Source organism: Mustela erminea, chromosome 2, assembly GCF_009829155.1.
Source record: "Mustela erminea isolate mMusErm1 chromosome 2, mMusErm1.Pri, whole genome shotgun sequence".
Taxonomy (NCBI): Eukaryota; Metazoa; Chordata; class Mammalia; order Carnivora; family Mustelidae; genus Mustela; species Mustela erminea.
The window spans coordinates 138,561,090-138,587,587 of record NC_045615.1 but is presented as its reverse complement, the minus strand read 5'-3'; the positions used below and the strand labels follow the sequence as shown (position 1 = coordinate 138,587,587).

The 26,498-nt window shown below is 43.5% G+C and overlaps 1 protein-coding gene across 1 annotated transcript in view; it reads right to left on the bottom strand.

The window, feature by feature from the left end:
* Positions 1 to 1,046: 1,046 nt before the first annotated feature.
* The window catches only part of CWH43 (cell wall biogenesis 43 C-terminal homolog), a 54,351-nt gene continuing 28,899 nt past the window's right edge, over positions 1,047 to 26,498 (bottom strand). Inside the window, exons 10-16 of the mRNA XM_032334273.1 lie at positions 25,044 to 25,149; positions 23,674 to 23,809; positions 21,895 to 22,044; positions 16,015 to 16,159; positions 12,124 to 12,185; positions 5,035 to 5,190; positions 1,047 to 1,350 (exon numbers count right to left, since the gene is read on the bottom strand). Of these exons, the coding sequence (XP_032190164.1) occupies positions 1,272 to 1,350; positions 5,035 to 5,190; positions 12,124 to 12,185; positions 16,015 to 16,159; positions 21,895 to 22,044; positions 23,674 to 23,809; positions 25,044 to 25,149 (834 nt within the window). The 3' untranslated portion in view covers positions 1,047 to 1,271. The remainder of the gene's footprint in view (positions 1,351 to 5,034; positions 5,191 to 12,123; positions 12,186 to 16,014; positions 16,160 to 21,894; positions 22,045 to 23,673; positions 23,810 to 25,043; positions 25,150 to 26,498) is intronic.

The following is a 26,498-nucleotide window of genomic DNA, read 5'->3' as shown; positions in this document are numbered from 1 at the left end:
TCCTAAATTTTGTATGGAACCAGAAAAGACCCTCAGTAGCCAGAAGAATGTTGAAAAGAAAAGCAAAGCTGGTGGTATCACAATGCCAGACTTCAAGCTCTGTTACAAAGTTGTAATCATCAAGACAGTATGGTACTGACACAAAAACAGACCCATAAATCAATGGAACACAATAGCGAGCCCAGAAATGGACTCTCAAGTCTACAGTAAACTAATCTTCAACAAAGCAGGAAAGAATCCAATGGAAAAGGGACAGTTTCTTCAACAAATGGGGTTGGGAAAACTGGATAGCCACATGTTGAAAAATGAAACCAGACCATTTTCTTAAACCATACACAAAAATAGACTCAAAATTGATGAAAGACTTCAATGCGAGGCAGGAATCCATCAAAATCCTAAGGAGAACACAGGCAGTAACCTCTTCGACCTCGGCCACAGCAACTTCTTACTAGACATATCACCAAAGGCAAGGGAAACAAAGGCAAAAATGAACTACTGGGACTTCATCAAGATCAAAACCTTCTGCACAGCAAAGGAAACAGTACGCTGCCTCACATCAAACATAAAGACGCACTTCAGACATAAAGACACAGACTGAAAGTGAAGGGAAGGAAACACATTTACCATGCAAATGTAAGCAAATAAAAAAATAGAGAGTAGCAATACTTATATCAAACAAAACAGACAGAATCAAACAAAAGAAAAACTGTAGCAAGAGACAAAGAAGCCTATTTACATGATAAAGGGATCAATCCAACAATAGATTATAACAGTTATAAATATAATGCACCCAACAATGGAGTACCTAAATGCATAAAGCAAATTCTAACAGGCATAAAGAGAGAAATTGATGGTAAAACAATAATAGTAGGGGAGTTTAACATCTCACTTCCATCGATGTATAGATCATCCAGGCAGAAAATCAGTAAGGAAACAGTGTCTTTGAATGATACTCTAGACCAGATGGACATAACAGATATAGAAAACATTCCATCCAAAACAACAAAATAAATTAGCAGTAAAGCTTTCTTCTATTACCCCATATTCTATATTTTATCAGAAATTTAAGAAAAACAATTTGGTGAAATGCTTTTATTTAGCAATATATTTTATAAATTGATAGAATTTCCCACTGCATAAATGCCATATTTTTTTTTTCCAAATTGAGGATCTTTGTGTGTAGTTCCCCACTTTCATTCATCTCTTCTTCTTCTTCTTCTACTTTTGTTTTCCTTAGACTTGCTCAGTCAATGAATCCTGTTTTAAATAGCCTATAAAAAGTATTTGGGAGTACTCATATGAAAATGATGATTATTCTCATAATGGTGTCCTTCTTTGTAGGATCCAAATCTAAAAAAAAAAAAAAGGTAATTGACATGTAAAAGCCACTCAGAAAGGTACATTCTTACATAAAATTTCAACCACAATCTATTATGGTTTTAACTTATCTATTATAAAACCAGGAGAGAGATGATCAATTTACAAAACAGCAAATGCAGAAATAAAAAGGGATTCATGCACATGGGAAAGGCAGACTACACATTTAACCTTCAGAGTCCTCTTTCCATGGTTATGAATCATTCCAAAAGCACAACTGTTTAAGAATTATTGGCTGATAACACTGGTGGAAAATAAGTCTGGATTTTTCTCCAGTCTTCAGTTTGAATAATATCCATTTTATGGATGAAGGGATCATGAAACCTGAAATGTTATTTATGTCACATTAATGCATATGTAATCTACTTTGGCACAATTTCAACTTCTAAATCTTCTGTAGGTGCTACAGATGAACCACTCACTTTGCTGATGAATAATTAATTAATTATACAGCTCTGGTTGGGATGATGAAATACAAAAGGCACTAGAAAGGAAACTAAGACCTGAATAAATGAAGCCACTGACTTACTTTTCTTCATCAGCAATTGCAATATCCACATAACCTCCAGAATGCAGATAGGAGGTCTGGGGTTTTTTGTCATCTCAAAACAGTAAGAAATTTAAAATAACACCTCTGATCTGCTATTATCAGATTAGAACTGAGTCCTAGGGAAGTAATCAAGGATATGTCCAAAGATATAATAAGGAGTCCTCAGAAGACTTTTTATAATAATGAAAGAATAAATGTGTAAAAACAACTAACTTGGTTAGCTATATTTGGTACATCCATATAATAGAATATTATGCAATCATTTAAAAACATTTTCAGAAAAATACATTATTATGGAAGGAGGCTCATCATATGCTATTTGGATGAAAAAAATGAGATTATAAATAGAATGACTATACAGAATCCCTTGTACATATAAGTTTCACACAATTCTAAAGTTGAGATGACTGTGTGATATATAGATATATGTGCATATAAGAAGCAAAGATGCATCCAAAACTGTTACCAGTGATAACTTTGAATTGCTTAGCTCCCCACTAGAACATAATCTCCGTAGGACAAAGACTTGGTTTTATTCACCGTTTTGTCCTCAGTACCTAGCACAAGGCCTAGCGTGGGGATGACATCATGGTACTCAATGAGAACCTGTTGAATTAAGGAATGGAATTTTTGATGAACTTAGTATTCTTTGACTATTTTTATTTGATAAATGTTCAATACATATATATACACACACATATATATATGTTCAATACATATATACGTATATATATATAAATGTTCAATACATATATATGTGTGTATATATACATATATGTTTTATTTATATATATATATATATGATTTTTAAAATTAAGACAAGGTTTCTACTTATGCTTCTGCTATTTTCATAATTACTCTGAGTGGGAAAGCAGATCTAGCTCCCTTCACAGGTGGTATGGATCAATCTGCAGTTGTGATTAGCTAAAAATATTTTATTTGGACTTCTCCACACTCTTTTTTTTTTTTTTTAAAGATTTTATTTATTTATTTGACAGAGAGAAATCACAAGTAGGCAGAGAGGCAGGCAGAGAGAGAGAGAGGAGGAAGCAGACTCCCTGCTGAGCAGAGAGCCCGATGCGGGACTCGATCCCAGGACGCTGAGATCATGACCTGAGCCGAAGGCAGCGGCTTAACCCACTGAGCCACCCAGGCGCCCTCTTTTTTTTTTTTTAAAGATTTTATTTACTTATTTGACAGAGAGACAGGGAGAGAGGGAACCCAAGCAGGTGGGGTGGGACAGGGAGAAGCAGGCTTCCCGCAGAGCAGGGAGCCCGATGCGGAGCTCGATCCCAGGACCCAGGAATCATGACCTGATCCGAAGGCAGATGCTTGACGACTGAGCCACCCAAGTGCCCCTTCCACACTCTTTATGTATGAGAATAAGGAAATGGGGGAACCTTTATCTTCCCAGATTTTCAGGCTTCCGTGTAAGAAGTCACCTCCGTCAACCAAAGGAAGAAAACTCTGGATTTCACTTCAGTGACTACTACAGTGTTACTGTTGCTCTTGTATCTACCCCCTACTCAGCATTCACCATGCACTTCTTTTTTTTTTTTTTTCCCAAACAACTTTATTGAAATGTGCCAAGAGTACATGGGCAGCACAAAGGTAATGAACGGGGTGAAAAAAAAATCACATGTATCACCAGGGGCTATTCTAGGAGCACTAGGTTTCGTTTAAACCTTAAATTATCTTAGGAGGGGAGCACTACTGCTTTTCCCATTTTGCAGGTGAGAGACTCGAGGCTTAGGGAGATTAGCCAAGTTGCCCACAGTTCCCCAGCTGTTTGCTGGCAGGCGTGAGGACTGGAACCCTGTCCCCTGAGTCTCTCGGAGCACATGTTCTTTACCTGCATATAACACACGCAAGGGGCGAGATCAAACACAGTGATACAAGCAGTCAAGGCTCGGTGTAGCTCTCCTTGCCTTCATTCCCCACACTTTGGCATGGCTTTTTCTTGTTGTAAGGAGAGACAAGGAAGAAAAAGAAAACAGATACATTCCACCATCCCTCCCCCCATGCCTCCACGCCCGGGGGAGCAAACCAAATGAAGTCTGAGAAGCTTCTAGAGCAGTAAGCTGGCAAAAGTAGAAGAAATGTCAGATAATAGTAAAGTACATAGGCTTGTAATGTAATGTTCTGGGCTTGGTTTTATGCAGACATTTCTTCTCATTATCTAGTCATGGGAAGAAAAAAAAGAGCACCTCCTCCAAAGCACATAATTTGCTGCAAATGGGTTTCTCAGATAACCTCTATTTAGAACTAAACAAAATCCAATATATTTCACATGCTAGAATCTCGGCGGTGGAAATGAGTTATCTACTCTACGTAGCCTCCGTCCTAATTGCACATTAGAGTAACTGGGAATGATTTTTTTTTTAAGATTTTATTTATTTGACAGACAGAGATCACAAGTAGGCAGAAAGGTAGGCAGAGAGGAGGAAGCAGGCTCCCCACTGAGCAGAAAGCCCGATGCGGGGCTCAATTCCAGGACCCTAGGATCATGACCTGAGCCAAAGGCAGAGGCTTTAACCCATTGAGCCATGCAGGTGCCCCGGGAATGATTTTTTTAAGACTCAGAGCCAGAGGTGGGGCGCTCCAGGTAAGTCCTTGTACAGTGAGAGCTGAGACCCTCAGCAACCCAGCCCTGCTGACAGCTCCCACTTCGGAGCTCTGCCACTCACTAGCCGTGTAACCCTAGTGTAGTTATTTCGTTTTCCTCAGCCTGAATTTCTTAGCTATAAAATGAGGATAATGAGTGTACCGACCCAATGGTCGCCCACAGAGAGAATACCCAAAACACGCAGAACAGAGTCCGGGACACAGAATCTTCAAATATCCGCTATCACTGTGGGGCTGGTGGTGATGAAGATGATGCCCACGTGATCTTTCTCACCTGACCCTGGGACCATCACCTTTTACTCTATCCCAGAAAGCAGGGACCTAACTTCAACCCAACCAGGATCTTATCATTCTGACCGTGAGCAGCCTTCCCTGAACAAACCTCTAGAACCATATTTACTTCGGAACTCGCCACGGGATAATAATATATTTAGGTCCATAGAGGGAAAGAAGGCAGATGCCTCAGGAAGGACTGTACTCACCTAGGATTAAAATGAATTTCCTTTGGAACTTCCCTCGGGTCTGTAACTACTTTCTGGTTGTCTCTGTAATTAATGGGGTCATCAGGGATCCTGAATTTGGCCATCTGAATTTCAGAGTCACTCACTTGAGCACGGGAGATTCTTGCATAACCCAGTCTGTGGCAGAAATAGAAACAGTCTGTAAAGTTTTTATCACCGTACAGAAATCTGATGAGACCTAATAGACATCACCCGCGTCATTAGGCCAATTTCCCCATTCATGACTCTACTGGGTACATCGCTAGAATTAGCTAGATTTATTACCCCAAATATTTATCTAAATACTGCTCTTATTATATGAATGAATAAGAAACATGCACACATTTAATCAACGAAACGCACACTAATGAATATTCTGGTCTCAACAAATCACCTATCACACAATTACGTTCTGCATCAGGAACAGGAATTCTCCAGAATGCCAGGAGGGTATGCCTAAATGCTTTCTTACCTTTCAAATACTACCTATTTTCTTCCACATTTACAACTCTAAAATAAAAGATTCTATATGTCTGAAAAAAAAATTGCACATCCTGTTTTTGCTTAGAGCATTCAGTTCTCCACGAAATCAGAGCATTTTATAAGAGGCCCAGATGGGAAAACGGGGGAACCATGGGCAACCAAGAATTCATTTTATTTTATTTATATTTTGCCTCTTCAAAAAACAAACAAACAAACAAAAAACTAGCTGTGTCATTCATTCACTTATTCAGTGAACAAATATACATATCAAGTTTCTACAACACGCAGAGGCATCCTTCTAGATGGGGGGGATAAACAGGGAACAAAACAAAACCCTTGTCCTCAGAGAGCTTTCAGTCCAGTTGCAGAGAACAAATCAAGCACATGCATACGTATAAAATCTATCAGGTGGTGAAAAGTACCCAAGGATCCCAGAGGAATTGGGTAGAAAGGACAGGGAACGCTAAGTGGCAGAGGTTGGTAGTTTATAGCAGATGGTCGGATCAGTGACAGGGAGCAAAAGACTGAACGGAGTAAAGAATCAATCCAGACAGATGTTGGCGGAAGGGTGCTCTAGGGAAAGGGAACAGCAAATGCAAACGTCCCGAAGGAGACTGGGCTGGACTTTTCTGAGGGCCAGCGACGGGAGCGGAGTGCACAAGGGCAAACCCTCGGGGAGATGTGTTTGCACGCGTGTCAGGGATGGCGGAGGACGCAAAGCTCTCCGCGCCGACCGCTCGAAGGACTTCCCGATATTCTTCGGACAGTGAGAGGGACGTCCGAGCGGTTCTGTGCAGAAATGCAGTGGCGGCTGTGTAGAGAACAGACTCCAGGGAAAGGGTGGGAGAAGGGAGAGCATTTGAGGCCACGGCAGTAATTTGGGTGACAGGCGGTGGGGACTGGAGCCAGACAAGTAGTAGGAGACAGATTCAAAACAAAAGCTGTAGCTACGTACAAAATAGAGACAGAAAGCCAGAGCTGGGGTGCATGGAGGTAGCAGGTCTGCCCACCATGAAGGGAAAGAGATCTGTGACAGCATCACAATAAGGTGTCTGACAGGCTGAGCTATTTGTCTAAGCTCAGGTCCCCAATCTGTGCAGTTCCCTGTCATTCTAGGTCACTGTCTCTAGTAAATCTAACTTTTGTTGTTTATCAAATCTCTAAGATCAAAGTTCCAACTCATTTCATAGATGCTGCCTTCCAGGTCCTTCTAAAAGTCCTTGACGTTAAGGAACCAGACAATCCAAGTGGTCTGCTAAAACAAAGAACCTCTTATTGTCCAGTAAGTATTTATTAAGTGCTTATGAAGTACACGACTTTAAATGAGGTGGCTGAGATCAAGGTTATAGAATTGGTTTTATAGACAGAAATCAAAAACAATAATCCCTAACTTAATTAATTTGGGTTATTTTAAACTTTAAATTCCAGTTACTTAACATACAGTGTAACATCAGTTTCAGTATCGTGATTCCACACTTCATACTTCGTGCAGTGCTCATCACAAGTGCCCTCCTTAATCCCCACCACCTGTTTTACTCATGCCCCCCACACCCCCTCTGGTAGCCATCAGTTTAGCTAAGAGTGTCTTGGTTTGCCTGCCCCTCTCTTTCTTTTCCCCTTTGCTCATTTGTTTTGCTTCTTAAATTCCACATATGAGTGAAATTTATAGTATTTGCCTTTCTCTAACTTATTTTGCTTAGCATTATAATCTCTAGCTCCATTCATGACATTGAAAATGGCAAGATTTCATTCTTCTTATGGCCAAATAATATTCCACTCTGCGCGTGTGTGTGTGCGCACGCGCGTGTGTGTGGCACTTCTTCTTTACCCCTTCATCTATTGATGGATAGTTCGGCTGATAATAATTTGGCGATTGTAAATAATGCTGCTATAAACATAGGGAGGCATGTATCCTTCTGAATTAGTGTTTTTGCATTTTGGGTGTAGATACCCAGTAGTACGATTCCTAGATCATATGGTGATTCTATTTTTAACTTTTTGAGGAACCTCCATACTGTTTTTTCCACAGTGGCTGCACTAGTTTGCATTCCTGCTGAGGGTGCAAGAGGATTCCTTTTTATCTATAGCCTCGCCAGCACTTGTCATTCTTGTGTTTTGGACTGGAGCCATTCTGCAGGTGTGAGGTGATTTCATTGTAGTTTTGATTTGTGTTTCCCTGTTGATGACTGATACTGAGCAATTTTTGGTGTGTCTGTTGGGCCATCTGGATGTCTTCTTTGGAGAAATGTCTGTTCATTTCTTCTGCCCATTTTTAGTTGGATTATTCATTTGTGGAGTGTTGAGTTTAATGAATTTTGGATACTAACCCTTTATTAGATATGTCATTTGCAAATACCTTCTATATCTTCTCCCATTCCGTAGGTTGCCTTTTAGTTACGCTATTTCCTTTGCTGTGCAGGAGCTTTTTATTTTGATGTAGTCCCCATAGTGTATTTCTGTTTTTATTTCCCTTGCCTCAAGATATATATCTAGAAAGAAGTTCGTACGGCCGATCTCAAAGCAGTTACTGCCTATGTTCTCCTCTAGGATTTTCATGGTTTCCTGTCTCACGTTTAGTTCTTTCATCCTTTTGAATTTATTTTTGTGTTTGTTGAAAGAAAGTGGTCTAATTTCATTCTTTTGCATGTGGCTGTCCAGTTTTCCCACCACCATTTTTTGAAAAGACTGTCTTTTCTCAGGGTTTTCTGTCCTGCTTTGTCAAAGACTAGTTGACCATAGAGTTAAAGGTCCATTTCTGGGTTCTTGATTCTGTTCCATTGATCTATGTGTCTGTTTTTGTGCTGGTCCCATACTATCTTGATGACTACAGCTTTGTAATAGAGCTTGAAGTCTGGAATTGTGATGCCTCCCATTTTGCTTTTTTTTAAGACTGCTTTGGCTGTTTGGGGTGTTTTTCAGTTCCATATAAATTTTGGGATTTTTTTTGTTTGAGCTCTGCTACCTTTTCCATCTGTTGTAAACTAAATGTCTGTATCATCCCCCAAATTAACCCTAGTGGGCCATATTTGGAGATGGGGCCTCCAAGGAAGTCATTAAGTTAAATGAGATCATAGGGCTGGGACCCTGATTCAATACTGTAGCCACTCTGGAAAACAGTGTGGAGGTTCCTCAAAAAGATGAAAATAGAGCTACCCTATGACCCAGCAGTTACACTACCGGGTATTTACCCCCAAAGTTACAAATGTAGTGATCCAAAGGGGCACCTGCTTCCCAATGTTTACAGCAGCAATGTCCACAATAGCCAAACTATGGAAAGAGCCCAGATGACCATCGACAGATGAATGGATAAAGAGATGGTATATATACACAGTGGAGTATTACTCAGCCATCCAGCCATCCAAGAAAATATCTTGCCATTTGCGATGACATGGATGGAACTAGAGGGCACTATGCTAAGCAAAATAAGTTAATCAGAGAAAGACAATTACCATATGACCTCATTGATATGTGGAATTTAAGAAACAAAACAGACGATCATAAGGGAAGAGAGGAAAAAATGAAACAATATGTATTCGGAGAAAGAGAAAAACCATAAGAGACTCGTAATCATTGGAAACAAACCGAGGGTTGCTGGAGGGTGGGGGATGGGGGAACTGGGTGATGGACATTAGGAGGGCACTTGATGTAAGGAGCACTGGGTATTACAGAAGACTGATGAATCACTGATCTCTCCTTTAAAACTAATAATACATTACAAGTTAACTAATTGAGTTTTTTTAAAAAGATTTTATTTATTTATTTGACAGAGAGACACAGCAAGAGAGGGAAACAAGCAGGGGGAGGGGGAGAGGGTAAAGCAGGCTTCCCACCTACTCGGGAGCCTGATGTGGGGCTCAATCCCAGGACCCTGGGATCCTGACCAGAGCTGAAGGCAGACACTTAATGCCTGAGCCACCCAGGTGCCTCAACTAATCAAATTTAAATTAAAAAAAAAAATTCTTTAAAGAAGAGACACCATACAGCATATGTGCGCACACGCACTCTCTTTTTCTGTCTCTGTCTCCAGAACAGTGAGAAAATAAATCTCTGTTGTGCAAGCCACCCAGCCATATTTAGCATATATATGTAAATATTTATATATTAAAAATCTGCCACCTCACTCTTCCAAGGGGAGGTGATAAAGGTCTTGGGCCACAAGTATACAGAGCCAAATGATCAGCTATTATGGGCACTGGTACTATAAATATCACTGTTCCTTAGCAACTCCCAGTATTTCCAACTTCATTTTATACCTACTTTAGTATATATCATAAACAGTTTTTTAGAAGTTCTAATATCCGCATTAAAACAACGAGTTTAGTAGGAATGTAAACAGAAACAGTGTTTTCAATCTGGTATCACATACTTTACAAAACTCACACTTTGGCATCTCCCTCCCACCTTAACTCTTCGGAAACACCAAAAAATAATAGTCAAGCTATCTGTCCTACAGCCACATGGGCATGTTCTGGGCCTTTTGGAGTTCATTAGTATAATTATTAGTGTAACCGGAACTATCTTGGCAACTCAAGGGTCTCCCTGTCTCCTCCCAGGAAGCATATGAACCCACCAGGAACCAATAAGGGTCACCATTTTATCAAGTCAGATCCAACGTTCTCAGGAAGAGTCCACGTGGTCTGCTGCCTCCCTTCCCTGCCCATATCCACCTCCTCACCCCTGCACACACGCCAGCCCTACCTCACTTTTCATCAGACACATCTGCCCTCCTGCCTTCGGGCTTCTGCACAGGCCAGCCCCTGCAAGGCTCTTCTCTCCGCCACGGGGCCCACTCCTTCAACTCTCAGCTCCAATGTCACCTTCTAGTGAGACCCGCCCAACCCCCATTTACAGCGGCACCCCACCTCCATGCTCTGGACGCTCTTTCCCTCGCTCAGGTGCTTCCCACCATACTCACCACCTCCTACACTACGACACCATGGAACTGCGACTTTCTTGCCTCCGCCAGGGCAGGGATCCGGCTCGGTTTTGTTTACTGCTGTGCCTGGCACATGTCATGCCCCACCAGTGCCCGTTGCCCGATGAATGCAGTGAAGAGGGGTTGGGCAGCACGGGGCGCTTTCGGGTCTCTGGGGAGAGAGACTGATCCTGTCACTCCGTCTCACCCCTAGAAGCCAACCGTGTTCTCTCATAACCAGAGACCACAGATCTTGCAGTATAAAGGCCACTTGGGGGTGATGAGTTCAACGTCAACTCCTAGCTTCAAGTAGCTGATGCCAAGACACCTCCGGGTGATGACCTGGTCTGCGTGGAGAAGGGAGTAAGGCCCAGAGAGGCCCAAACCTAGAAGCGCACATCAGAGTTCCCAGCACTGTCCCGAGGAGCGTAGTTAAGAGGCATCAGGTCAAATATCCCCCCAAAAGACTGTGCTTGCAGGACGAGAGCTGTGAGTTTCAGGGACTGTCTCCAGCGAGTTCCCGCCACGGACGAACCCTGTTAGCGGAGGGACCTGCGACTCAGTCCACTGTCGGCATGATCTGTCCCCGCCCACCTCTCTCACATCCCCTTGGCCCCCATCGCACTCAACTCCAGCCACGCCGGCCTCCTCGCTGTTACCGACAAACACGGAGCACGCGCCACTCCGACTTCTGCACGTGCTCCTTCGCGTGCGGGCAGCAAACGACTGCACGCGGCTCTTTCCGGCCGCTGCCTGTCCTCTGGACCCTAGCACAGACGCCCCCGACCCGCACTCCGCATCCCCATCCTTCCTCCCCGGCCTCATCCTTTCCATCACATGACCGCCTGGCGCTCTCTTTCTTCGGCGCTTATTTTCTGTCTCCTTCCACTGGAACGTGAGCTCCGTGGTCGTCAAGGATTGGTTTGGGGCCTGTTAGATCCCCACTGCTGAGAACAATGCCTGGCACGTGATAGTAGGTATTTAATAAATACTTGTTGAATGAATGAATGATTGAAAAAAATGAATGATTGGTCCCTTTTTTGGTATTAAACTGTTTTAGCTTTGTTTTAGGAAATAGGGCCTACAAAACAGATTTACACAGTTACAAATTTAATTTTAAGATCCTTTAGATACATTATATGTGGATATATATATTCAAACTAATAAATATATATATTCACACTAATATATTATATGGATATTATTCACTTTTTTATATCCGGGATTTTTTATAAAATATAATTTACCTAGAGATCTCACCATAATATAGTAGTGATTCCAACAAGCGAGTTAGCCTACCGAAAATTACATGATTAGAACTTGGCAAAGCTGGAATTCAGCCCAGGGCTTTCTTACTCTGTGATCCGTGTTTCCGCCGTGCCCTCCAGTCCAGACTGGTGTCCTTCCTAACATGTGTTCACAATTATGTGCTTATCATGACTAATAACTTATACAGTATCCTTTTTATATAATTAAGCTTAATTTAGCATTTAGGCTTTCTTAAATGATTAGGCCATGCCTTGAAAAAAAAATGTTCAACTGTGTAACTAGCCAATGTTTACAAAAAGTAACAAAATTAATTGCTTCTATAAAGTTCCTCCTTCCAGGAGAGACCCAAAAGATCACAGTGATGGTAGATAATAAAACAGCAGCAACCAAAAACCTCTGCTCACCTGATCAGCCCTCGGTACATAATATATTCACACCATCTGTCTTGATCTGTGCTGTCAATATCCTAAATAAAGAACAGAGGAGAGAACGTTTAAAGCATAAAAAACAATGCCCTATCCTGAATCGCCAAGCAAATGTGTGAAGGACAGTAATAAACATGCATTTTGTGCACACAGTTTTTTCTGCCTCACTCCTAATGATCCGTTAGCATCCCAATTATTTGTTCATTCTACAGATATTTCTGGAGCATCCCCTGGGGGCCCATCTCGGCCCTGTACTAGGAGCTGGGGGTACAAAGGTGAGGGTGGGCTGCAGAGGTGGGCCAGAGAGCTGGCTCCCACCGGCTTTCCAGGTCTTTGACTCCAACCGGAATTTACTGCTCAACCCCCAACCCGGGGTGGTTCTCCGCAGTGCTCTGTATACACCAGCTACACCCTTCCGCGTAGTTGCTTCTACGTCTTCAGCCTCCCCTTCCCCAGCAGAGGCCTCTTAATCACGCTGGCTCCCTGGTACTTAGCATGAAGCCTGGCATTCGGCAGGAGCTCAGTCTGGGTTTGTTAAATTGAATCATTGGAAATAAACACATTTGGGGAGTAATCATGAGTCTTTCTGATGTTGAAAGCTAAAGACCAGTGTTATTTTTCATCAGAGAAGCAGAACATAAACATATTCTTTTTCTGTAATGTGCTGGGCTTTTACACTGAACAAATTTCCATCTTCTTCTTTTTAAAGAATCCTATAAATGAAAAAGAGAACTGACTCTTGATCTTTTCTCAATTTTACCGTTAAAATTTAACTTAAAGCAGGTTTTTAAATCGCTAAAACTCTAGTATCTCTTTCTTAATTTTTTCATAAGCTTAATGGCGAACACAGGGACACTTGTCCATATTTATTAGGACGTACATGTCACACTTACATACACCCATGTACGTGCCTTGGCATACATGGGAAAATGACAATACATTTTTTGAATTAAACTTTAAAATGTTAAGGATGAAAAAAGCAAATAAATTGAAAGACTACTATCTGGTTTGCCTTGGAAAGAAAGAAAAATTTAGTCATTCCCTGTATATACAGGGAATAATAAACAATGAATACATTTAACGGTCATGTTTTAGATTTTTTAATGATGCTGTCAAATTTGAAGGCTGCAGGATTCAAATACTCATTTCTTAAAGAGAAAAATCTGTTCATCCGAGCATCTATGATTAAAACTCCTCTCTGCATTAATAAACTTCCTAATAGAAAAAGCTATAGAAGAATCCACTGCCAGTCTTGACACAGCATCTGACCAAGGTAGTGGTAACCAACAGAGGATTAAATAAAAATCAAATAAAATCTCTCTTCTTTAACACATTCCACATCCCTTGCACACACAGAGTATAAGAACTCCTTCTCTTATTAGGATGCATTTTTTCCCTTAGATTTGCCAAATATTGTGTTGTCTAACATTCTCTTGCACTTTAGAGACCATGTACTTACACAATTATCTTATTTGATTTTATGCGTACATCCACATGTATGGAACACACACACATAGCGACCATTTACCGAGTGCCTCGTCTGTACAAGACTGAGGGCTCTGAGACATTATCTTCTATTTTGTCCTCATAACCACCCCGTAATGCAACTGGTATGATTATCACCACTTCACAGATGCGGCCACTGAGGCCTGAAGAATTTCAATAACTTGACCCCAGGTCACACCGCTGGTAAGTGGGGCCCCTGTTAGGCTAGTGAGATCACATGGAGACAGAGGCCCAGTCAACAACTAGCACCAAAGCCCCAGACATGTGAATGAGGCCATCTTAAACCCCCACCAGCCACCGCCGCCAGCTGACTGGCTGGGTGAACCCAGGCAAGGAGGGAAAACCACCACACAACCCACAGAATCAAGGGAATCTTAAACCGTTGTTGTTTCTAAGCTACTGGGGTTTGAGGTGGTTTGTTATATGGCGTTTAGTGACCAATACAACCTTTTATTCTTCTGACTTCTCCTTAATCTCTGTTTGTTACACAGCGCTTGGTGACCGATACAACCACCTTTTATTCTTCTGACCTCTCCTTAATCTCTCTTCTGAGGTAATTCCCTCACCAGCAGCCCCCCAGCAGCCACATTAAATGCAGCCTTCCCAGGGGTTTTCTCTGACCCGCCTCTCGCACTTCTCCAACTTCGTAACCGCGTCATCCACTTCCATGGTTCCCATGACCCCACAGACGGTGGCAGCAGCTTAATCTCTGTTTCTAGTCCTGACTGCCCACCTCGATTCCAAATCCGTACACCCGGCTGCCTGCTGGACATCTCCATCAACATCCCACAGACGCCTCCACTCAGGCTAGAGCTGAACTCGTGGTCATCCTTGTGGAACTCTTCTTCCTTCAGTGTTCTCTTTAGTACCATCGCCGTCATGAACCCTCTGACGGAAGCCCAAATCGGGGTCCATCCTGACTTCCCTTACCGCTTCATCCACTGTCGCCGAGATTCACTCGTCTCCCAGGTATCGGACTGCCTTCCTCCCCAAGTTGTAGTATTTTTAGCTGTGTGTATATCAAGATTTCATAGTGAAGTCCTGACCTCCTGTACATCGAGGTGTGGCCATGTGACTAAATTCCAGTCCATGAAATCTAAGTAGACGTGTCGGAGGTCAGTTTCCTGGCATTTGCCTTTAGAGATGACTTGCATATGCTCTTGGCCCCTTCTTTTCCCCTCCTCTGTCTTGCTGGTTAGAATGTGGCTGCTGCCATCGAGAACGACGAGGCGAACCTGGGAATGCAGGCTCCGTAAAGTGAAGCCACAGGACAGAAGGGGCACATTCCTGACACCCTGGAAGGCACCGGTACTAAAAGCACCTGCCCAGACTTTTACATGAAAAAATACATTGCTCTCCTGTGTAAGCCACAGTGGAAACCCTCATCACACCCTGGTCCTTCTCATCTGTCTTTCCAAGCACTTGGTAAAATGGGTAAGCCTTTATCTCTGCAAACAGCTCAAGACATGATGTTGAAAGCAAAAGGTAAAGGACCAAGAAATCTACATAGGGCTTAATGAAATATTAAAATTCTATATTTCATGATCAGTTCATGCATTTAACATTCCAGTGCACATATGTACCAAGGATTTGATTTGTGTGTCAGCTCCCTAGAGTGTGATCGTATCTGGGGACAGTGACAAACTGAGGTTTTAGACCCGAACAGGTAGGGACTGATTCCATGACGGAGGCCCTGTATGGCCGGTCAGCCCGCCTCTCTGTAGATTTCCTTCTGTGTTTTACTCTCAGCATCATAATGAAGTCGCATAAGGTAGCAGATTATATTTCCTAACAAGGCTACAATAACCCACTTTGCACACGGCATTCTTCTAATTTGACTTTGATACTCCTCCCATGGAGAGATGGGGTTTCTGTCTCTCCCACTTAAATGCGAGCAGGAGTCACATGAGAGCGGAGGTCATGCTACGTAACCCACAAGGCTGGGGCCCTATAAGGCAATACAACTTTTTCCTGATTCTCTGTGGGGCATACTCTGAGAACCCAGCCGTCTAGAGGGAGGAAGCCCAAGCTAACCTGTGGAGAGAAACCACGATTGCCAACCGCCAGCACCAACACGCTACCTGGGAAGCATCTACAAAGTGGACCCTCCAGCTCCCAGCTGAGCCTCCTAGCTGTGGGACACGGAGATGAAGCTGCCCCCTGCCCCCAGCCCTGTCCACACTGCAGATCCAGGAGCCACAGACAATAGCTGTTGTATAAAACCAGCATGTCTCTTGGTTTTCTGTGCAGCGGTATATAATCAAAATACCTATTAAATTGTTGCACTGGGTTGTTCGGTTTTTTTTAACATGAAGAAGAAACATTTTACTGAAGAAATCAGAAATCCTATTAAGATTATGTTACCTTGACGTTGCCGTGTTCAGTGAGCTGTCTATAATCTCTGGAACCAGGTGCTGAAGTGACGTAGCCCAGAAATATCACTTGCTCAGAGCTCCTTTTCAGTAGTTTTGAAACAGCAATTGCCTGAAGTTTCCTGTCAAGGTCATCTCTAAAATGCAAAAATGTACTTCTTTATTGTATTTGCAAGACAATTCTTAAAAAGCGCTAGGTATGTAAGTTCCCAAAGAATATCTTCCCACAGTATGCAAACCCCAAGTAATTCCTACTTGGATGAATGAATTAACGCTATGCAAATGCACAAGACAGAGACACCGCAGTTTGGCCAGGCAGGCTGACAGACTCTGCACGAAGAATGTGATCTTTCCCCACATATCAGTTGAAGTCAAGTTGACTGAAGTATCTAGTCAAAGACAGCATTTTGCTCGGGTTTTCATCAGAAGAAATAGCATCAGTAATCTAAGAGCTGATCGCCAGTATTACAGCTAAAGACTAGTAGGCAAAATAATAATAGTAATAATAATAATAATAATAATGATAAAACACAGTTTAGAGAATTGTGAAAATAGAAAAAGAGCCAGAAGTACTGGTAAGAGGAAAATTCACAGACCACACCCGCTTTATGGAACCTACTCAGCTCCATCAACTGAACACTTTCTAAAAGCCTCCTTGGCTCTTCTGGTCAAATGCCGGCTAAACATGATGCTTTTATTAGGCTCAGCACTGTAGATGTGTCACTGAGATAATTAGGTAGGTACATCATGCATTGAAGGGGCCTAAAGTCAGTCTGTCTGGGGAAAAATAGGGATATCATATTTGACATTATCCAGCCAGGAAAACGGAAACCACTCTAGGTGTTTCAAACAGGCAGAATTTAGTATAGGAAATCAAGTATAGGAAACTGGTGACCTAGGTGATGGGAAGCAGAAGAGGAATCAGTGAGGCAACCAGAGTTTAGCAACAATGAGAAGCCAGTACCACTGGTCGGGCTAGAGAGACAACAGGAGGAAATGATATGCCCACAGTCTGCAAGCCAGCCCTGACTGATGGGAGATGGTGCTGAGGGGGTGGGTGGCCTAGAAGTTGCTGGGGCCACCTAAGGAGCAGTTAGAGCCACAGGAGAGACTCAGCTGCTGCCAGAGACAGCAGAGAAAGAAGAAAGAGAAAAACAAGAGAGAGAGAGATGAGAAACTCCTTGTGTTCTGTCCTCCTCCAGGCCTCCAGCCTTGCACCAGTGCCCTCCATAGGCTAAACCTATCCAGGAGCCAGAAGGCAACAGAGTTGGGGCACCTCGTTGGCTCAGTGGGTTAAGCCTCTGCCTTCGGCTCAGGTCTTGAGCTCAGGGTCCTGGGATGGAGCCCTGCATCGGGCTCTCTGCTCAGCGGGGAGCCTGCCTCCCCCCTCTCTCTCTGCCTACTTGTGATCTCTCTCTCTCTGTGTCAAATAAATAAATAAAATCTTAAAAAAAGAAAAAAAAGAAGGCAACAGACTCTGGGAAATGTGGTTCCCTGCGATGTTTAGGCAAGAGGGAGACAAGCCAGTAATGGATCCAAGAGCAAATAGGCAGTAGAACCCGTATAGGCATCTAGAGAGACAGGTAGCTGATAATGACTTAAGCAAAACAAAACAAAACCACAAATAAACAAACAAACAAACAAACAAACAATGACAAAGGCAGATAGAGATGGCCAAGAACGGTCAAGATCAGAGAAACCTCACTGAGGTAGGATCTGAAGGCAGAAGTAAGCCTAGATAAGAATGTACAGACAGCTGAGTACTATTAGAAGATGTCTCAAGAAATAGAAGGGTCAAAGAACTGCCATTTGTTAAATGTCTTTGCTATTGAATATTCACAATCAATGAGAGGCAGGCATTAGCTCTATTTTTAAATCAGGCTGAGGACCGTGCCTAGGGTTATTTTGTAACTTCCATGTCCTGCTCTGTTCTCAGCCCTCCTGTGTGCCCAGAGAGGCTCACCCATGCAGAAAAGCATCTCCTGGGCTCTCTCTTTTCTGCTGATATCCAGTTAGGTTTGGCCATTTGGAGGCAACAGCAGGAGATAAGAGTTTGGGAGAGAGAGAAGTTTGGGTATTTCTTCCCCAGGAGCTGTATTCGTTATACTTCGTGGTCTCTCTCCCCGACTGCTATAGTATCTCTTATCTGTTCTTCTGACCCTTGCCATCTTGGTGAGTCGTTTCTTAACTAGGTCTGAGGTGATTTCTGTTCCTTCTGAAACACTCAGCTGGAATTCAGATCTGGCCAAGAGAATTCCAAGGTCACTGTACCACAGAGAGTGTTTTCATGCAAATATATTTTAGCAATATATTATTGGGAAAAAATCTATGCATTTGGTCTCACATATTCTCAGGAGATTAATTTCATTCATTGATAATAGTAAAAATAAATAGTATGCTGGGGTGCCTGGCTGCCTCAGTTGGAGCAACACGTTGACTCTTGATCTCAGGGTCATGAGTTTGAACCCCATGTTGGGTATAGAGATATTTAAATAAATTTTTTTTTTAAATAGTGTATGTATGAGTATAAAGAAAGGAGAGGAAAGGCGGGAGGGAACGTGACGGGGAGGGAGTGGGAGAGAGAACACACTTTCTGTTTCCTTACCTGTTAGTGTTTGATCAGCCCAATAACCCTATAATGTGGGCTGGGGAAAATAATTTTATCCAATTCCCAACAAGAGGACTGGAACTCGCTGAGGTTCTCTTACAACAGGACCAAAATTGTAACTACAGACTACAAGTTCTGCACTCTTTCTTCTATGTATATTTATGATGTTATAAGAAAAAAAAAAGTGGTGATTACCTGGTGACTCAATTAATTGCAGAAAATAACATTAATTTTAGTTACGGTGTACACCTAAATGCTTCTAAGGAATGCTGCGATTTCCTATCTGTTGGTGGTAAAGAGGTATTTGTGTAGTTGGTAATTTAAAAATTCTTGTTGAATCAGCTAATAACATGCATAAAAAATTCCATAATTTACTCCTCATATGACTTCCTATTTGTATGCTCTAATCACTAGGAAATGAAATCTCTCAATATTTATTCACATAGTGATTTTTTACTAGTATTGTAGAAAACAACGGCAAATGGAAACATGTAATGGTAGCTTCTCCGTTTATTCAAAGGATGACTGTCTTCACGTCACCTGTTGGGGGGAGCTACAGTGCTCACGCACAGGGCATCAGCAGAGCGGTGACTCCCGGGGCAAAGACCATGCCTAGCTCTGTGCCTGGAACACGGCAGCTGCTTGATCTGTGTTTGATGAGGCCATTCTTTTTCACACTATCCAACAGACCTTACATTTAGAGTTCTCTGATTTGGTTTAATAACAACGCCAGTATGAACTAAGCACTTACTATATCCATGTATTTTGCATGAGATAATATCTCATTTAATTCTCATAAGAACCCTATGAGATCAGTATGTTACAAATGTGACAATGGGGGGCGCCTGGGTGGCTCAGTGGATTAAGCCGCTGCCTTCGGCTCAGGTCATGATCTCAGTGTCCTGGGATCGAGCCCCGCATCGGGCTCTTTGCTCAGCGGGAGCCTGCTTCTCTCTCTCTCTCTCTCTGCCTGACTCTCCGCCGACTTGTGATCTCTCTGTCAAATAAATAAATAAAATCTTTAAAAAAAAAAAAAAAAAAAAAAAAAAAAAAAAAATGTGACAATGGAGGCCCGAGACGATTAAATAACCTGGTGAAGGATACACCTCCAGTTAGGATTCAGACCAGAGGGTCTGATTTCCATGCTTCCCACAGTCTGGAGTTCCATGCTTCTAGCCACTCAGATACACCGATTGCCTCCCTGGGGTCACCGCTGCCCAGGGTTAGCTAGCGTTGTTGCTGCCATTGTCACTGCACGTGTGCACACAGGTGTGCACATCCTCATGCACGTATGTAAAGAGAGCTTTACATACGCGGTTGATAGAAAGTTAGAAAAAGTAACCCTTCCCTCCCCTTTTCCAAGCACCTTCTGAGGGCTCTCTTTTCTCTTCTCTTTCAAGTCTATTTACATTGTGGAGGTTAGAAGGAGTTAAACGGGGCAGGAGGAAAAAAGCAAAGGACAAATGGGAAGGGTTCTAGTCAGCCGTTTCTTAGATGAAGACCTTGCAACTTGAAACACAAAAGCTCCTATTTTTTAAAAGCCAAACCCAATGCGATATAAGGTCAGCAGAATGGGTTTTTGAATGCCTGTTCTTGTGATGTGAAAATTATTGAGAGAAACAGAGGCGCTTCTTCAAACAGCTTTTTAAAGGTCTTCAGAGACCATCGGTATCATCTGTCCTCTAAACACCCTTCCTATTTCTAAAGAGACACGCAAGGGTCCAGTGACGAATGGTTCACTTTATTACATTTGGATGGTTTGTTTATGTTACTGAGCTGTGACTTAGCTCAGAAGATATTCAAGAATGCCTTCGCAGATCCAAAGAATACTGAGAAAGAACCAGAAAATACGGGGAGCAGACACATTGGTTTTGTTGAGGCGAAGCTTGCAATACAACAGTATTATTCTGATGGTCCTAGTGCGACTTTAAAGCTCTGTGGCCTCTTGTCGTTGATGTGGACAGGACCTGTATGCCCTGTCTCATAGCACTTTAGGTTAGTATTTTTTTTTAAGAGTTTATTTATTTATTTGGCAGAGAGAGAGATCACAAGTAGGCAGAGAAGCAGGCAGAGAGAGAGGAGGAAGCAAAGCAGGCTCCCCGTTGAGCAGAGAGCCGGATGCGGGGCTCGAACCCAGGACCCTGAGATCATCACCTGAGCCGAAGGCAGAGGCTTAACCCACTGAGCCACCCAGGTGCCCCAGGTTAGTATTTCCGATTGTTATGACAGAATGTTTAGCATGGCGGAGTATAAATTATACACTTTTATCTTTACTTTTATGATATATGGTTGGCATTATTCATGATTTATTCAGTACAAAGTCACGGGTTGTTAAGTGTCTTCCTTCGGGGATAAATCTCACTCCCCATTCCTCATGTCCCTTTACAGGACTTGCTTAGAAAACCACGCCTGGCCTCTCTCTCTCACACCTTTGACTTTTTGGGAGGACTTTCCTAACTAGTTCAGTTTGGCAGAATGAACTGGGTGCACCTGCCTCAAATCCTCCCCCTCTCTTCCCCCTGGAACCTGCCAGCTTGCAGACCGGGTGCTTCTGGCATATTCTCTCTACTGAGGGGAGAGTTTGACGGGGCAGACTCTGCCCCTCCCACTCGGTCTGCAGCTTTGGGGGAGTCAGTTTCCTGTATTGTTGGGGGGATGTTTCAGCAGGCCCCTGGGGACAAACTTAAACCGCGCCGCCCACACTGGCTTATCAGAATTGAGAGTTTGATCTTCCTGCCAGATTCCCCTGCCTACCCATTAGCGGACTGTGAGAACAGGAGGGCAAAGGGGATATCGTTTAGTACCCTCGAATCCCAGCAGTAGTAATCCTGTAGGAAAAGGGAATTTCCTTTTTCTGTAGTCTGGTTTAGCATGTGGCCAAGTACGAGCCGGCCTCAAGCTGGGTCTCCTCAGGCCGTGCTGCACCATCCTGTCTCACAAGTCATCTACCCTCTCTCAGTCCACAGTCTTGATCTGTAAAATGGGACTATAATGGTCCTAACTGTGTACAATAATGCACTTAGCACAGCACCTGCTCAGCCACTATTGGCTCACATGGGACCCTGGTCACCGCCCTGGACCCTCACTAAAGACCGCCTGCATCTCAAAGGTTTCTATGCCTCATTCTTAAAACCAGCTACAGACGGAAAAATGCTTGGGGAGTAAATTAAAAAAAAAAAAAAAGTCAATGTATGGAAATCAAAGTAGTGTGTTAATCATATTTCTTGGGATTCGGGTACTATGAGAAAGACGGAAGAAACGCACTCGTGATTCCCAAAGTGTGTCACCACAAAATCCACACGTTTGCCCGAGATGTTCACGGTCAGCGTGATGGCTGGTGCGATCTCGCCCTCTGGTGACGGAAGAAGGTGATGCTCCGATCGCACAATGGGAAACCGGGACAAAACCATGATCCTGCGTTGGAATGAAAAGAAACATGCACATCACGGAGACAGGCGTAAGCTCAGGTGTTAAAAAGGGACATGTCACACTTCAGGCAAACCGCTGAGGGCCATTTAGAGCATGAACGTGCAGTCGGCTAGACAGGGCAATAAATCTCCACTCTTTAGCATGTCCCGCTGTGTCCCTAAGCACGCCATCAACTCTGCTTTACTAAACGCTACGGAGACACAGAAAGGGCAGACTTAGTACTACACAAAATCCGTTTTTCTGGCATTGTTACTCTGCAACATATTTGCATAAACCGTTCTAATATCGATCGGCACATTTGGGACTGTACAGTCTTGCCAGCAAGGACACAGTGTAACAATTCACAAAAGTAGAAATTCCGAACTGTCTGATAAAGATAGGAAAACGTGTCCTACCTCGCTCCACGACCAAGAAGTACGTATGAAAAGGATGAGCAGAGCTCTGGCCTCCGCCAGTGCTCTTCCCCGGCCGCATGAGCGCGAGCACTGGCCCCCGATGGAGTCCCTGCAGCAGGAGCGTCTCTGCAGTGACCTTACTGGAATCTACACACATGTCCAGCTGGCCTCGCCCCACTGGGCCCTCCAGGCTGCACACAGCTGTCTACTGGACGTTGCTTAACTAACCCAGAGGCATGTCAAGTTCAGCACAATCCCATGGCTCTACCCGGTCAGTCCTCTCCCAATACATAGCGTCCTCTCTACCAGACACTCAGGTAAAAACACACCGATGCTGCCCTTGTCCCTTCCCGGCCCCTGACACCTCAACCACCAGTAAGTCCTGTCAGCTCTGTTCCAGAGTAGTTCCAGAATGCGCCCCCTTCTCTGCGTGTTCAGGGCTCCCGCTGTCACCTCTCACCTGTCCTAGGGCCTCTACCTCCTCACCTGTCTCCTCGCACACTCCCACTTTTGCCCTCAACAGGCTCTTCCAGGAGCAGCCAGAACGAACTTGTTAAAATGCAGGTCAGATCAAACGGCTCTTATCTAAAACCCAGCCAATGGTTCCCCATCAAAACTGAATTACTCAGTCCTCAGCATGGACTACGGGGCTCTTTAAGATCAGGGGCCTGCCCCTGACCTCATTTCTTACCAGCTCCCCCTCCGGCCCCACATTCAGGCCCACCATGCCTGATCCTGCCTCCAGTCTTTAAACTGACAGTTCCAGCCTTTTCCCAAGGCTGGATCCTGGGTCCTCCTCGGAGCGGGGCCTTCCCAGTGACCATTCTGACCATGCCCCAGCCCCTCCTCCCCAGGCACTTTCCTTTTCTACCTAGCACTCACCACCATTCGAATTCTTATTTATCTCTGTGTGTACGTGTTTGTTTTCTGTTTCTTCACACTGGGACGTAAGCTCCATGCACCCAGCATCGGGGCAGACAGGCTCAGTGCTGAAACCTCAGCTCCTACACGGAATGGTTTATAACCCTGAAGAACTTAAAAATATCCAGCAACAGGGACACCTTTCAAACAATCACAGAATGTGCATATCTTCCACACCTCCTCATCCCCCCAGGAAGTCTCCTGGGACACTCATAGGACGAAGGTATGACAACATGAATGTTCCACTTGAAGCCAGGGCCGCCTGGTGTTCGGGGCTGTGTTCCCAAGGTACACTCACCCCCACGTGTGATCCCGCGTGCTTGGGCCAAAGTCAGTATAGAAACCCAGCTTCTCCCCTAGCCACATGGTTAAGTCATTGTTCCCAATGTAAGGCTTAGAGGCATCACTCTCCAAAATTGTTATGAAATCTGCACCTATTCAGGAAAAATAAAAAAATGCACACAGTGAGTAACCACAGCTGGCAAAAGCTATTAGCAAAACTTTATTCTTAAACTCTTTGCCTTTCCTCCTAAGTAGAGAAAAAAAAAAAAAAAGAACCCCACAAAGTAATTTCTAATGAGTCACTAATGTGAAGCTGATCAAACCTGAGCCATAAAGTTTTCCCATGTTTAGAATGTAATTAGAACATAGGATACCTCGAAGAAATTCAGGAGAGGATAAAAGCCTAGTTTCTAAATTTTCAAGTATTTCTAACCTCTTCCCCTAAATTTCAAATAAGCATAATACCTTTCTCAAATAGCCAGATGATGCTCAGAAATACCAGAGTGTACGCAACAGCCTTTAGTCCTGGGCTTTTCAGAGCCTGGCCAGAGGTGCCTCGGAGGCCCACAATCAGGACAAAGGGCCATGGAAATTTCTCAGTGAACATTAGAATCGTACAGACCCCCAGCAATTCTCAGGAGACGTGGTCATCATTAAGAATAAGCAGCACAGTTTAGTCCTTTCTGTGTCTTGTTCCCCGCTCCATGAAGCTGATCTGAGAACCAGCTTCCTGCATCTGGGAGAGGATGCTTTCTACACGGATGAACACCCCAGGGCACAGAAACTTAAAAACTGGCGCTTCGGCTCCTGCGAACAATCTGCTTTACAAAGGAGCATCCCTCTGACCCCGTCTGCCTTCTAACCCAACTGCTTTCTGATCACCAGCAGTGGGTCCCCGAGCAGCAGAAGCCAGCAGCAGGAGTATCTCTCAGAGCACAGGCAGGACAAGAACTTCCTGCAGATACTCTGGAGGAAGCTTTGCTCAGAACCAACGGAACGTATCGCTTTCAAAGACAGATGTGATCATCCTTCTGCAGCTGCCTCCCCAAGGAAAGCCTTTCTAAGAGATTAGTTTACGACCCAGCAAACCCGCCTCCTATTACTTATGTTCATAGATTTCTTTTTTTTTTTTTTTGAGATCTTATTTATTTATTTGAGAGAGAGAGAGAGCACGAGAGGGGAGAAGATCAGAGGGAGAAGCAGACTCTCCATGGAGCTGGGAGTCCGACACGGGACTCGATCCCAGGACTCCGGGATCATGTCCCGAGCCAAAGGCAGTTGCCTAAACATATGAGCCACCCAGGCACCCCTTATGATCTTGTTCAAAATAAAAATTAACAATAGTAGTTTCTCAAAACCTGGAACTAATTCCAGGGAAAGACTTACCTGTTTGATTGAGTACTTGAGCCGATCTTTCTAGACTGGACCATCCTTCATTGTCGTAGCCAAATCTAAGAGGCCAGATGGCGGCTGAGACCTCTGTGGTTGGTGCCTGAGGAATAGTTTTAAGGGGAATTTAGGATGACTGTGCTATCGTGAGTGCTGTGAAGTGTGTAAACCTGGTGATTCACAGACCTGTACCCCTGGGGCTAATAATGCATTATATGTTAATAAAAATAATAATAAATTTAAGAGGACTGTGAACAATGACAGTTTCTTCCAAAATTCATATTTTGGCAAAGGGATTTTCTTAGTGAATTTGCCCACATTTAATTCATAAAAATAGGGAGCTATTTGCTAGATGATATTCTCATAATAAATCTTCTGTGCACTTCTAGCTTGAGCTTAGAAGTTAGGAGGAATATTTGGAAAGTGAGCACTTATAGCAAGCATTGTTTATAATAACAAGAAAATAGAAGCAACCTGGCTGTTGTTTCAATAGGAAAATGGGTGAGCAAGTGGTGTCACATATGTAAAATGGAATAGTCCACAGCCCCAGTTAGAGTTAGGGCTGCGTATTTCCATATGGGTGAATCTTATAAAAGTGATTTTAAGTTAAAAACAGTAAGTTGCAAAATGTATATGTCAGGTAAAGTTATTTACATTTAGGAAAGGCAAAAACATGGAAAAACAGTTTCATCTGGGGCTGTGTCATAGGTAGTAACAAGATAAAGAAATGTGTGAAAATGATAAACACTGTATTCTGGATAGAGGCTACCCTTGCACAGGAGAGGAATGAGATCACAGGGAGTACACAGAGTCCTTCAGCGGATCTATAGAGCAGGCTGCTGGCTCCGAGTCACACATGTTGTTATTCCCCTACTGTTCTGACAAGGCCAACGTTCAGGAGCACAGCCCTCTTGGAGGCTTCATCTTTTGGGTCCATGGGCTGAGTCAGAGAATCACTGCCCAACCCAAGCCATCCATCTCAAAAGAGTACCTAACTGGTCTATAACAGGGATCCTGAGAAAGAGTATGGCGAGAACAAATCCATCACCACAACTGGAAAAGCAACTTAAAGTCGACCATACGAGTTCGGACTGGGAGAAAGATCAGTAATAATCTCTTTGCAATGGAGGGCCACTACATAACACAAACAGCTCAGAGCACCAGCCCCATAAGCTGGGCTTTCCATCCTTATGCAGGAAAGATTATTCAGTTGAGTGAGTATCATATAAAGAGAATGGAACCATCAACATGAATTTCAAGAGGCGTGATTATATTCATCATGCTATCCCTTTTCACAGAACTCTAACTACCATTAACCCTGGATTTCATCACTCCAAAACCCATTATTCTTTCATTCTTCCCCTATCAATAAATGCCACCACCCTCCACCCAGTCACTCAAGCCAAAGCATAAAAGTCATTCTTGACTTCCCCATCTAGCAACACCAAATCC